The sequence below is a fragment of the Leptidea sinapis genome, chromosome 34 (assembly GCF_905404315.1).
Source record: "Leptidea sinapis chromosome 34, ilLepSina1.1, whole genome shotgun sequence".
NCBI lineage: Eukaryota > Metazoa > Arthropoda > Insecta > Lepidoptera > Pieridae > Leptidea > Leptidea sinapis.
Window position 1 is genome coordinate 6,900,634 of NC_066298.1, and position 13,216 is coordinate 6,913,849.

General features: G+C 35.5%; 1 protein-coding gene across 1 annotated transcript in view; it reads right to left on the reverse strand.

Annotated features, from left to right (window-relative positions):
• LOC126974841 (intermembrane lipid transfer protein VPS13A-like) overlaps nt 1-13,216 on the reverse strand; it is a 73,502-nt gene extending 60,286 nt beyond the window's left edge. Inside the window, exons 1-7 of the mRNA XM_050822510.1 lie at nt 13,145-13,216; nt 10,262-10,427; nt 7,455-7,855; nt 6,095-6,306; nt 2,034-2,208; nt 1,060-1,333; nt 136-376 (exon numbers count right to left, since the gene is read on the reverse strand). Of these exons, the coding sequence (XP_050678467.1) occupies nt 136-376; nt 1,060-1,333; nt 2,034-2,208; nt 6,095-6,306; nt 7,455-7,855; nt 10,262-10,402 (1,444 nt within the window). The 5' untranslated portion in view covers nt 10,403-10,427; nt 13,145-13,216. The remainder of the gene's footprint in view (nt 1-135; nt 377-1,059; nt 1,334-2,033; nt 2,209-6,094; nt 6,307-7,454; nt 7,856-10,261; nt 10,428-13,144) is intronic.

Below are 13,216 nucleotides of genomic sequence, written 5' to 3' on the forward strand. Positions count from 1 at the left end.
ATTGAAATTTAATTTGGTCGGTCCATCGCATAGATGACCTTCCGCACGTTATTATACCCTGGTAAGTATATATGTTATTTGTTTGTTTTTACTATTTGTTTTAAATGCTTATGTTAATATCCTTAATCAGCTTACCTATGTATTGTTTCGATTTATCCTGCCTGGGCCCTCCTTCTGCATACCCGATCATCTCACAGACCTTTTTCTTCTCAGGACTGGAGAGGTGACTCCACAGACTCTTGTTCCTCTCAGTCTTAACACACAGCTCCACTCTACCCTCGTCACAATCACTGTCCACGTCAGATCCTGTCAGAGGCCTCCACCAGTCAAATTCAGATTCTACCACCTCTATTCTGTCTGGCTCCTGTGCTAAAAGCTGTAACCAAAGGAAGGTAAAGATTTTTATCAGATTTTGTCTTCCGCTATAAGTCTGTACATATTATGTTGTCCATTTTTAGATTCATGTGTAATCCGTTTCGCAAGAATTTGCAACGCATTAATCGTTGACAAAGAACTAACCAAGTAAGAGACGAATGGCTAATTCGGCTGCATGTTTGGACATTCCTTCAAATTTGCCTGCCATTAATTGGACCGATTGCTTTCAGGAAGTTCCCAGAGTGTTTGGACGGGCAGTAATAAATTGCATCACCTATAAGGTGATGTGTGAGAAATTTAAGTAGGTATCAAAGACACCATCCTAATCTGAGGCTACAGTGTGATCTTCAAGGAAAATTTGTCACGTACAACCAAACTATTGTTAACCAGGACCATACGACATGGGTACTTTCAAAAAATCGCGTTCTCCTCTTGCTCTCCTATTATATTGCAGGTACACAGACTACCAGTCCACTATTTACCAGTGGAAGGCTCCTTTACACAGGGTGCCGGCTAGATTATGAGTACCTCAACGGCGCCTAAGTCACCTGACGGTAAGTAATCACCGTCAGGTGACGTTTGTCTTTTTATTTTAATTAAAGTATTTGCTGCCTATAAAAGCTGTTGCTTCGGATTACTAATCGAACCTCCGTGAAGCATCATCAATTGCTAAATAAAACTCACTTCAAACTTAGCCTGCTCCCGCGCGATTACCACGGATATGATCGGCAAGTTATCCTCGCATTTCTGCAAATCCAACTTGAGTTCCACGTCGTTTGGACTGCGCAGCAGACTCTTGTATGTTTTCTTGTACACATTGTAATTCTCTCGGTGCCTCTTAATGGCAGTCCAGGTGTACGGTCTTACCCTCTGTTCCACCACCACGTTGTAGGCGTAACGCCACCATTTCTTGATGTCTTTTGACAACGCAACGCCAGGATGTAGGTGGCGGTATTTCCTGAGTAAAATTGCAAATTTTCTACAATACTACTTACACGGCCTAACTTTATAATAAATGTGCAATTTTATGATAAAAATGTGCGAAATCTAAATTAAAACGATAATTATTTCTTCCGTTCACATGACATGGTTTATATTAGTAGGTACTCATATGTAAAAAATAGATGGAATTGATTAGTCTCTAAGGTCTAATCGTATTTTCATATTTATATTATTTACACATAAAGAATATAAAAATACCTCATCACAAAAATAAATATTTCAGTTTAAATATAACATTCACAATTATTAAATATCAATCACCACCGTATTTCCCAATAAAAAAAAGTATCGATAAAAATAAACCCATACTAAATTTGGCCAATAAAACAAATATGGCAACCCAAATGAAACATGTTTTGTACATATAGAAATAATATGTTGAATACAAATATAGGTCCACAGTAAACATGTGGAATATATTTTGTTGTATGATTACTTTTATTATTCTTTGGTATATCTACTCTGAAGAACTAACTGAAGTATCTACAACTAAAAAATGCATAGAAACCATCTCCATGAAAGAACTCTAGTTCTGAAATATTAAAACTAAAATACAATTTACTACTTTCCGAGATTTGCAACCTCTTTATATTACTGAATTGTGATGTATTTATTTGTTGAGGACCAATTACACTGATCTAAAGACGACCACCCACCTGTTCAACTGAATTCGTTGGAACGAAGACATGAGGTTATCAATGGACAGGAACTGTCTCCGGGAGAGCTGCAGAGCGCTGTCTTGCAGTACAGCATCCACCAGCAGCCTCGGAACCCTCGCCTCTCCGGATCGGTTTATCAGAACCTTCACCTTACACGTAACTGGTTTGAATACTGTAAAATAACCGTTATTTCATTAGGTAATGATTTATTAAAATAAAAAAAATCTCAGTGGAAAGACCTCTCGATAACGTCTGTAAAGCTAGAAAGGTCAAGTCGGCAGAATCACTCGTTTTATATCTCAAAATTTTGTGCTCATTTAGTGCTAATTTAGTGCTGATAACAGATATTTGGTGCTGTGATAGGGGGACTAAAAATGAGAACACTGCTAACTTTTCATTAAGGTAGCAGTGTACCATTCGTGACTAGAAAGTTTAAGTCAGCAAAATCATCGTTTTATATCTCAAAATTTAGTGCTCATTTAGTGCTAATTTAGTGCTGATAACAGAAAATTGGTGCTGTGATAGGGGGACTAAAAATGAGAACACTGCTAACTTTTCATTAAGCTAGCAGTGTACCATTCGTGACTAGAAAGGTCAAGTCGGCAAAATCACTCGTTTCATATCTCAAAATGTAGTGCTCATTTAGTGCTAATTTAGTGCTGATAACAGAAATTTGGTGCTGTGATAGGGGGACTAAAAATGAGAACACTGCTAACTTTTCATTAAGCTAGCAATGTACCATTCGTGACTAGAAAGGTCAAGTCGGCAAAATCACTCGTTTTATACCTCAAAATTTAGTGCTCATTTGGTGCTAATTTAGTGCTGATAACAGATATTTGGTGCTGTGATAGGGGGACTAAAAATGAGAACACTGCTAACTTTTCATTAAGCTAGCATTGTACCATTCGTGACCGCGCTATGATACAGTTGGAGCGAGAGGCACATCAGCTAATAATTTAGTGCTCAATTAGTGCTACCAGTATAGCATAGGATTTCTGAAAAATATATTTTTCTTAAATCAACTACTGCTAGTATAACGACGCTAGTAGCCTTGAGAGCTAGAGAGAGACTTTAAAACGGAAACTAATGGAATTGAAAGACGTCACTATTTAATGCTGAATTAGTGCTGTCGTTGTAGTAAAGGAGTTTTGAACAATTTTTTTTTTCAAAGCAATTACTGATAGTATAACGACTCCAGCAGTCTCAAGAGCAAGAAAAAGACTCGAAAACGGAAACTAATGGAATTAAAAGACGTCACCATTTAGTGCTCAATTAGTGCTGTCAGTACAGCAAAAGATTTAAAAAAAATCAAATCAACTACTGCTGGTATAACGACGCTAGCAGCCTTAAGAGCTAGAAGGAGACTTTAGAACAAACTATTGGAATTGAAAGATGTCACTATTTAGCGCTGAATTAGTGCTGTCATTGTAGTAAAGGAGTTTTGAAAAATAATTTTTTTTTTGTTTTTTTTTTCAAATTAACTTCTGCTTGTATAACGACGCCTACAGTCTTAAGAGCGAGAAGAAGATTCTATATGGCAATAATAACATATTTAATCGTAATAACTAATCTTTTTTACACTAACATTTGTGTGGCCTCCATAATGTTCTTCATGACTTAACGCTAACAAATTTATTATGACAGTCGAATTGAAAATATTTCTGCGAAATGTACCTAATTAAACTATGATAACAATTGATTATACTGTATTCAACAGACAGCTTACATTTTGTTTTAATTTTTCTACCAATTAAATTATTATGAAAAAAATCCGAAAACCATTTTTACCCTACACAGATGAAAAAATTATTTTGACCCAAAAGAATAAAATTTAAACCAAAGAAATAATTTAATGCAAAACGGATTTAATAAAAAAAAGTGCTTTATAATTGTTACTAAATACTTTGTGAATGCATTCATTTTTATACATATTAATTTTTGAATATCTACACATGCAAACTGACAATGTTCACTGAACTTTTAATCATTCATGTAGTTCTTACATAGAAAAAAAATTCATTGATTGAAAAACAAATTCTTGGCTCAAGAAAATTTTCGGGCGCCAAATAGAAAGTCTGAAATTGCATCGGCTAAAGCGAAAATTTTTGTTGAAGTTTTAGTCTTAGTGAGAGTAATTCTATCTCGAATTAGATTATCATTATCTAGTTGAATCAACAAATGTTTGTATTTGATTTAGATTTTTCATTTCTTAATTTGAATAACTTTCGTCAATGAAGACCAATTATTTACGTATGTCAAGATCAATTTTTCTTAGCTAGAGATAATAATTGTTTGAAGTCAAGTGTTTTTCTTCGCGATGAGAATTTACTCACTTTAATCACGAAAAAGTTACCTCGTCCTGAAAAACATCTATTATGGCATAAGCAATATAGTTGTTGTAGGTGAGCAGCGCCACCTATTCTAGCTGAGATAAAGTTTTCTTTCCTCGAGAAAAGTTTTTTTTAAATATTTGGTATTGTTTTTGACTATTTTAGTTATCAAAATTATATATTCAATGTCAGCAGTTATCTATACTTAAAAACTGAAAATTTTTTTTTGAAAAATCTATTTGCTTGTACAGGCAGCACTAATTGAGCACTAAATTATTAGCTGATGTGCCTCTCGCTCCAACTGTATCATAGCGCGGTCACGAATGGTACATTGCTAGCTTAATGAAAAGTTTGCAGTGTTCTCATTTTTGGTCCCTATCACAGCACCAAATATCTGTTATCAGCACTAAATTAGCACTAAATTTTGACATATAAAACGAGTGATTCTGCCGACTTGACCTTTCTAGTCACGAATGGTACACTGCTAGCTTAATGAAAAGTTAGAAGTGTTCTCATTTTTAGTCCCCCCATCACAGCACCAAATATCTGTTATCAGCACTAAATTAGCACTAAATGAGCACTAAATTTTTAGATATAAAACGAGTGATTTTGCCGACTTGACCTTTCTAGTCACGAATGGTACACTGCTAGCTTAATGAAAAGTTAGCCGTGTTCTCATTTTTAGTCCCCCCATCACAGCACCAAATATCTGTTATCAGCACTAAATTAGCACTGAATGAGCACTAAATTTTGAGATATAACGAGTGATTTTGCCGACTTGACCTTTCTAGTCACGAATGGTACACTGCTAGCTTAATGAAAAGTTAGCAGTGTTCTCATTTTTAGTCCCCCTATCACAGCACCAATTTTCTGTTATCAGCACTAAATTAGCACTAAATGAGCACTAAATTTTGAGATATAAAACGAGTGATCCTGCTGACTTGACCTTTCTAGCTTTACAGACGTCTCTCGATATATTTTCTGTTTCTTACATCGCCTTTTTAAATTTTTTAAACTTATTTCTTTAAAGTTTAAATTAAGGCTCGATTATTTCTCATATCGTTTGTGTGTCAATGTTTATTTTAATTCTCCAGGTGATCCATTGTTTCAATTAATTTATTATTTCGTTTTTATTGTGCTTTAATAAATAAAAAGACGTGTGGCACTCGGGGACTGCCGCGGTAAAGCTATTGCATATCATTTTTTATCAAGTTATGGAATTATTTATTTATTTTATTTATGCAGTATTTTTTTTGATAAAATTAATTTAAAAAAAAGCAAACGAGAGGTTAATAAAATTTAACTTGCAAGATTTGATTACAGACAGTCAACGGGACAGGTGAAACTGACTAAAAATGCTTGTCATAATAATAAAAATTAAAAAAACGTGATAAATAAAATAAAGAAATAAAAAAAATCAAGATGTACCCCAGGCTCGAACCTGGGACCTTCTGCACAAAAAGCATACGTAATAACCGCTGTTCCACGGCAGCTGTAATGACTGTGCCGAAATATCTATATACATCTAGTAAGTAAGTGTTATGTTAGTTTCGTTACGGAATTTCTGGATTCGGTCTCCACGCTCAAGGCCCGCGACAGAGGCTATGCAATAGCTTAATAAATAAATAGATCCTGGTAAAGGTGGTACGCACTACTGGTTACAATAGAATGTAGTGGTAATCCTTGGTTACCTTGGTAAAATACGATGAAATCTAGCACAAAACTTACAAAACTCAAACTCCTCATGATGCATCGAGAACTTGTCCAAGCCAGTCAGCATGTAGTGCTTCCAGTTGTAATACTGCATCGGGGTTATGTTGGCGATCTCCACGTCATCCAGAGCAGTGGCTGTGGGGTTCCAGTACATGGAGAGGGACTCAATCTTCATCATCTGGTATACAGTGGAAGCATTCGCTGGTGTCACTGAGGGTTTCCATTTGCTGAAATTTAATTAATGCATGTTTTATATATTAAGTAAGAGAGTCGCCGTTCAGTACCTTCTATACTATAGCTGCCTTAAGAAAGGCGAGAGAAAATAATTAAACGTGTGGGCCCTATTTCTGTCTAGTATGGTCGAACAACAAAATTGTAAAAGTCGTAGAGAACTGAGATTCAATATGCATTAGCTAATAGATGTTTATGTAGTAACTACGTATTAAATAAACAATTGAGTAAATACGCAACTTGCGTCGACACTCTGGCTCCTTCTCATGTCCAAGTTACGTTAGTTTGTGCTGGGGCTGCTGCTTCGACTGCCGAAGACAGCAAGCGTCGTGTATATGTTAGTCTCAGTGAGTCTTACATCTTTTTTTTTATGAAAATAAGGGACGAGCAGGACGTTCAGCTGATGGTGATTGATATGCCCTGCCCATTACAATTCAGTGCCACTCAGGATTGTTGAAATACCACAAAAATTCTGAGCGGCACTACAACTGCGCTCGTCACCTTGAGACATAAGATGTCAAGTCTCATTTGGCCAGTAATTTCACTAGCTACGGCGCCCTTCAGATCGATACACAGTAATGCTTACACATTACTGCTTCACGGCAAGAATAGGCGCGGTTGTGATACCCATACTCTAGCCGGCATCCTGTGCAAATGAGCCCCCCAATTTCTACTATTTGGTATCGAGACACTTGGCCCGTGGGGTCCAGAAGCGCGAAGAATGTCAAAGTACTATCTTCTCGCTGCAATAGGGCTACTGGCAACCCAAGCGATGGCAGCTATTTTGGTCAACGGATCAGCCCAGCTATCCAAGGCGGAAATGCTGCCGGTATTCTTGGTACGATTCCCCGTAATGATATTTTTAATTCAATGTAGGTAAAATTTAATATTCTAAATATAGTTGTAAGATTTGTTGTATTATATATCACTTTCATTGAGTACAGTAATCATAAGTGTCCCGTTTGTATGGAACTGTGTATCCTGGGTTACTATATATATCGATGAAAGAAATATAAAAAAAAAACTCAAGTATGGTTGATTATTTTTTTAAAATGATAAAGGCTTAAATACCTCTTTAAATAATTGCAGCACAATTTTAATAGTTTTTTTAAATGTGAGGCACAGCATATTACACAATACTAACCTATTAGTCGTTTCAATGGACAAACTCTGCAAACACAGGCCACACGCCAGCGGCCCATCTTTGGAGCTGATAGAGTCTTCATATCTCACGTGGATATTCCTCACATAGATCTGAAGGTTATTGACGATAGCCGTGAACAAACTCTCGAAAAAATTTTGAGGTCCCTTCAGCACCTCGCTCTCGGCTTCAAGGTCTTGTAAGATCTTGCGTTTGGCAGCTCTCGTGAGGCGCCGCTCCCGTTCAGGGTCGAAGTAGCTGTTGGATATTGCTGGGCCGACCAGGATGAGCACGTCTTCGATGTGAACCAGAACCGGTTGAGTGTAGAGCCCAGTCCATGGTATTTGTAAATTGATTTTACCGATTGTGCCGATTTTTACATCGATGGGTAAATCTAATTCATACTGGAATTAATATTGTTTTTATTATTTTCTTTGATATACGCGAGTGTTACACATTTAAATAAAACACTTCTAAAGGATTAAAACGCGTGTAATTGTAACGGTTTTACATTAGATGTTTGCGTAAAAGTTACATTTATATTATACATATTTACAGGGGTCACCCTGAAAACGAGATCTGGAAAGGTCTTGAAACGCCGGGTTAACTCAAATAAAAATGTAACTTTTACCCAAACAACTTATGTAAGACCGCTACAAATACAATCCTTTAAAAGTGTTTTATTTAAATATTGTTTTTATTATTATTTTTATAGTATAAGTAGAATCTCTTGACAGACAATAGAAATGACTAACAAGAGTAAATAAATATTGAGTCCTAATAAAAAAATGTTTGGGCTTCTACAAGACTTTTTAAAGAGACCTCTTGTTGAGTTGCATGCGCCCGCTCTTCTCAGTTTTGAATGAGGTCAAAAGGTAACATATTTATGTTACGCGTACGGAATTTGAATTCCACGAAATAAGAATTTGAAGTAATTATGTTTTAACTATAACAATCTTTATGGTCAGTATAGTTGCCTAGCTATACCTATTAAAATAAAGAAAACTAATTTTCGGAGCTGTGGTAAAAAGCTTAAATATAAAACTTAATAATCTCGGGAGACTTTCAGTTTTAAGTTTGTAACAATATCTATTTATGGCCAGACTATAAATCCCGCATGTTGAAAATGGGATACGACGACAGACTAAACTTAGTGACGTCAGATCCAGGTGTAGTCTTTTTTTTATGAAAATAAGGGACGAGACGAGCAGGACGTTCAGCTCATGGTAATTGATACGCCCAGCCCATTACAATGCAGTGCCGCTCAGGATTCTTGAAAAACCCCAAAAATTCTGAGCGGCACTACAACTGCGCTCGTCACCTTGAAACATTAGATGTTAAGTCTCGTTTGCCCAGTAATCGCGTTACAAATCTATTCCTTCTGGAGTTCCACAAGGGTCCCATTTGGGACCATTACTATTTATATTATATATTAACGATATTAGTGACTATATAAAAAATTCTAACTTACTTTTATATGCTGACGACAGAAAAATTTTTAGAGTTATCAGAAATGTAGAAGACTGTAATTCTCTTCAAGTAGATTTGAGTAGCTTTGAATCTTTTTGTTAAAGCAACCATCTTTTTTTGAACTCCGATAATTATTTTGTCATCACTTTTAGTTGAAAGCGATTACCAGTTATATTTAATTACAAATTGTGTCATAAAAAATTGACTAGAGTTACTCAAATTCGTGACTTAGGAGTTATCATGGATTCAAAACTAAGTTTTTTGCCTCACATAGATAAAATGTTAAGCAAAGCATATAAACAGTTAGGTTTTATTTTACGAGTTGGAAAGCCATTTAAAAGGCCTTCACGTATAAAATCTTATATAATAGTTTCGTTCGGAGTCACGTCGAGTATGCCTGTAGTGTTTGGAATCCTTTCCATACTATCCATACCAACCGAATCGAAAGACTCCAAAAAAAATTTGTAAAGTCACTCGATTATAGTAATTCTAGGTACTCCAGCTACGCTGAATCATGTAATATTCACAATGTTGTCAAATTAAGTGATCGCCGAAACTCTTTTGATGCAATGCTACTTTATAAAATCGTAAATAACCACATTGATGCTCCTTTATTACTACATGCCCTTAGTTTTCAAGTTCCCAAAAGAAATATACGTACTTGTCGAAGTAAACCCTTGTTCGTAGTTAAAAAAGTAGGACATGCTATGCTGGAAATAGTTAAATAAGGCGGACCTGTCGACTTCGTAATGGAAAACTTGCTGATTTAGATATTTTTAAAGAAACCTTGTCCAGTTTTAAAAAGAATATTCTAACTGTGCTAAGAAAAAGTGAGATTTGAACGATTATAACTATTTAAACACAGCATTTTTATAATTTAGTAAATAAGTAAGTAAGTAATTTAGTAAATATTAGTTTATTATTAACATTTTTTTTACTAGTACCTCTTTTTATTTTTATTTTGTATAATTTATTTTTCAATGCTGTACTTTAGTCTTAATTGTCATAAAATATTAATTTTAAGGAAACTGTAGGTCTAATTAAGTACTAACATCTCTTTGTAAACCTGAATATATATGTGACTGTTTGTTTCTAAATATATAAATAAAAAAAAGTAATTTCACTAGCTACGGCGCCCTTCAGACCGAAACACAGTAACGCTTACACATTACTACTTCACGGCAGAAATAAGCTCCGTTGTGGTGCCTGTGCAAAGGAGCCTCCCACTGGTGGTGAGTCTAGACATTTATCTTAACTGCAAGCTGACGTCACGCAGTATTAATATGACAAGTTTTCGTTCCATATAGGGCGCGTGGGTTGTATTAAATTAGTTTATTTACCAATGCTTCAGGCTTCAGTTTCAAATCAGTCAGGTTGACATTTCCTGAGAATATGCCGACGTTCAGGTTCTCGGTGTCCAAATCTTGAACGTACTTCCCCAGAAGACGGTTCAGAATACCGGCGACAGCACCCTCAAACATGGTGACAACTTTATCCTACCGCCACCTAAAATAAATGACCCTTTAGATTGAACTATTTATGTTGTTAAACAACCCGTTTCATTAAATATTAATTGTATTTTCCGCAGCAATCGTAGTATTCCTACGAGGGTGTAATTGGTGCCACGAGACGAAGTCGGGGGCCTCAATACCTACACACGGTGGTGGTCGCATTTTCTCCCGAGCGATACGGTATCAAATTGCAAATTGCAGAGATTTTTTTCAATTATTTTTGGCAAAAGTTTAAAAAAACAAGGGCTGATATAGTTTTTACGTAAATTGAATCTGCAGCCATACACTACAGTCCATTAGAATTCTGTGCTGTGTCTTACTAGCCTAGTAATTTCACTAGTTACAATAATATCGGAAACCACTGTGCGAAGTAGCCTCTCGCAGCCCGCTGCAGATGCGGTGCAGCTATAATAAAAATTTTAGTAAAACACGTAACTAATAAAACTATCCAGCAAGAATTATGCCAAAACCGAGCACCTTCGTTTCAGAAACAGATTCATAGAAATCGCGTAATTATGTCAACAATCCACTCGTGCATGCGGTTGGATCGAAATATCGGCTTCAAATGTATACCTAATGTATCTAGCCGTACCCGTAATAATAATAAATTAATATTTACTAAAAATAGGTACTTACTAAAGCGGAAATAGCTGTAATAATATAAACTGAAAACCATTCCTGTAAGCTGATCGAGTAAATTGTACGAAATAAGGTAAACATTATTGAAAACAACATTGCCGTGTTGTCATAACTAACATGCTATCGGTTAGTAACTATCTTATCGTTTTCAATAACGATATCGAATCAATTATTCTCTTTGTATCATTGTATTTTTTATGGATAAAATGTCACCTGGTTTTATAGGATCACCGCCGCTTATATTATCTTGCAATACCAGAGAAATCGCAGGAGCGTTGCCATATCTTAAGGAAGACACACGCATTTTTTTTAGGTATGTATAACGTAGTATCGTCCAGGAAACATTGCACAAAAAAGCTATATCCACTTTGTTTCAGCTTTGTTGTATGAGGATGAAAGTTCCTTGATAACCGCACTGTGGAGGAACGCCACTAATCCAGATGGGGGGGATGATATCCTAATAGAGTTGGAAAAAAAATTGGCAGTTCCTAAAAGTAATAATTATATACCTAGTCGTAACATACGACTTATACACTCATCGGTAGAAAAATTGCCCAAACACTTATCGCGATTTGCAAATTAAATAAATATTTTTAATACCGCAATCCTGTAAGTGTGTTATTTGCACTGGCCATACATTAATTCGTTTTTGACCAAACCAATTTGTTGCAGTCTTAAGTTATTAAGTTAAGACTTGACACTGAAATTAACGTAAAAATTTTATTACTCCTTAAAAAACGAATTTTTAAGGTTTTTTTATTTATTTTTTATTCGCAGAAATTCATTAAAATGCCAATAACTGCCGCTTACGTTGCTCAAGATTAAGGCAGAACCCCCACGAAAGGTGGCTTTACTCCTTCGACGGTAAGGCGTGCTCTTAAAAGGTCCTGATACCGATACAGGTATTGACACGAAAAGACCAGGAAGTGGTAGACACCGTTGTTCTACTTACTACTACCGATTGCATTTAGAGCTCCAGAATGCTGAGTAAGGGTATGACGGAACAAGGAGAAAGCTTCTTGACCACACCTACGTGTCAGACGGTCAACTATTTGGGGAGCAGTTTTTTCAGAGGCACACAGAGTAGGTTGTCGCAAATGACCGTCTGACTGCAACCGATATGTGATAACGCGAGAGTCAACGTGGCTAGGACTGTAGAGGCTTACTTAGCTGATGCCGGGACACGAAAACTAAGTGTGATTATGAAAGAATTAAAAGGAAAGAACACCCAAACACACCCGAGATTCTTAATTCTGAAGATTGCTGTAGGTACTGTATGTATTGGTGGAGTTGTTCCAAATTGACATTAAAAACATATCCTTTCGAGTATGCCTGTTCATATTACGCAAGCGGTAATTCAAGAGTATATACGATATTAATGTTTTAGTTTTGTTTTGCTTTACTTTCGTACAATTCATTAAATTAAATATAAAGTTTCTTGATTTCTTTTTAAAAACAGTTTTACTCGTTTTTCGTACTAGAAACAGGTTGTTAAATTCCTTCAATCTCTCTAAATTATTTTAGGTCTACTACATGTAAGAAGTAGTACCCCTTAATAATGACATTAACGAAAAATATACCTTACAGCTACTAAAAAAAAATAATTTGTGCCAAATTTTTGTGCAACTGAGAATATTTTCTTTCTTTTATAAAATAAGATGCCGAATTTTTTTGTTCTTCGCAGTAGAAAGAAAACATTAAAACATTTAGAGCAGAAATTGACAAAGAATGAAAAACTTGTCGATTTTTTTCAGATAAGAATTATAATAAATAGGTACTTTACATTTTTTAAATACCTACCTGTTATAAGTAATTAATTTTTAAATAATTGTCAATAACTATGAGATTGACATTTGAGACGGAAGGTCACAGCTGTAAGACACAGGTAGGTACAGTACACAGGCATTGTATTTCTTTATCAATAAGTAGGTACCTCTATTATTGTCATCTAAAAATAGAATCCGGGATTGGAAACCCTGGCTATTTTTCTAATATTGAGAAATATAGAGCCTCCTTTGCATTGATACACTTTATCGCCACTTACACATATTAAAAAGAATAATCTGTACTTACGTTACATTATCTTCAGGAATTGTTCGAAATAAACCAATATGATAAAAGCCTCAGGAAACTAATGAATTCCTT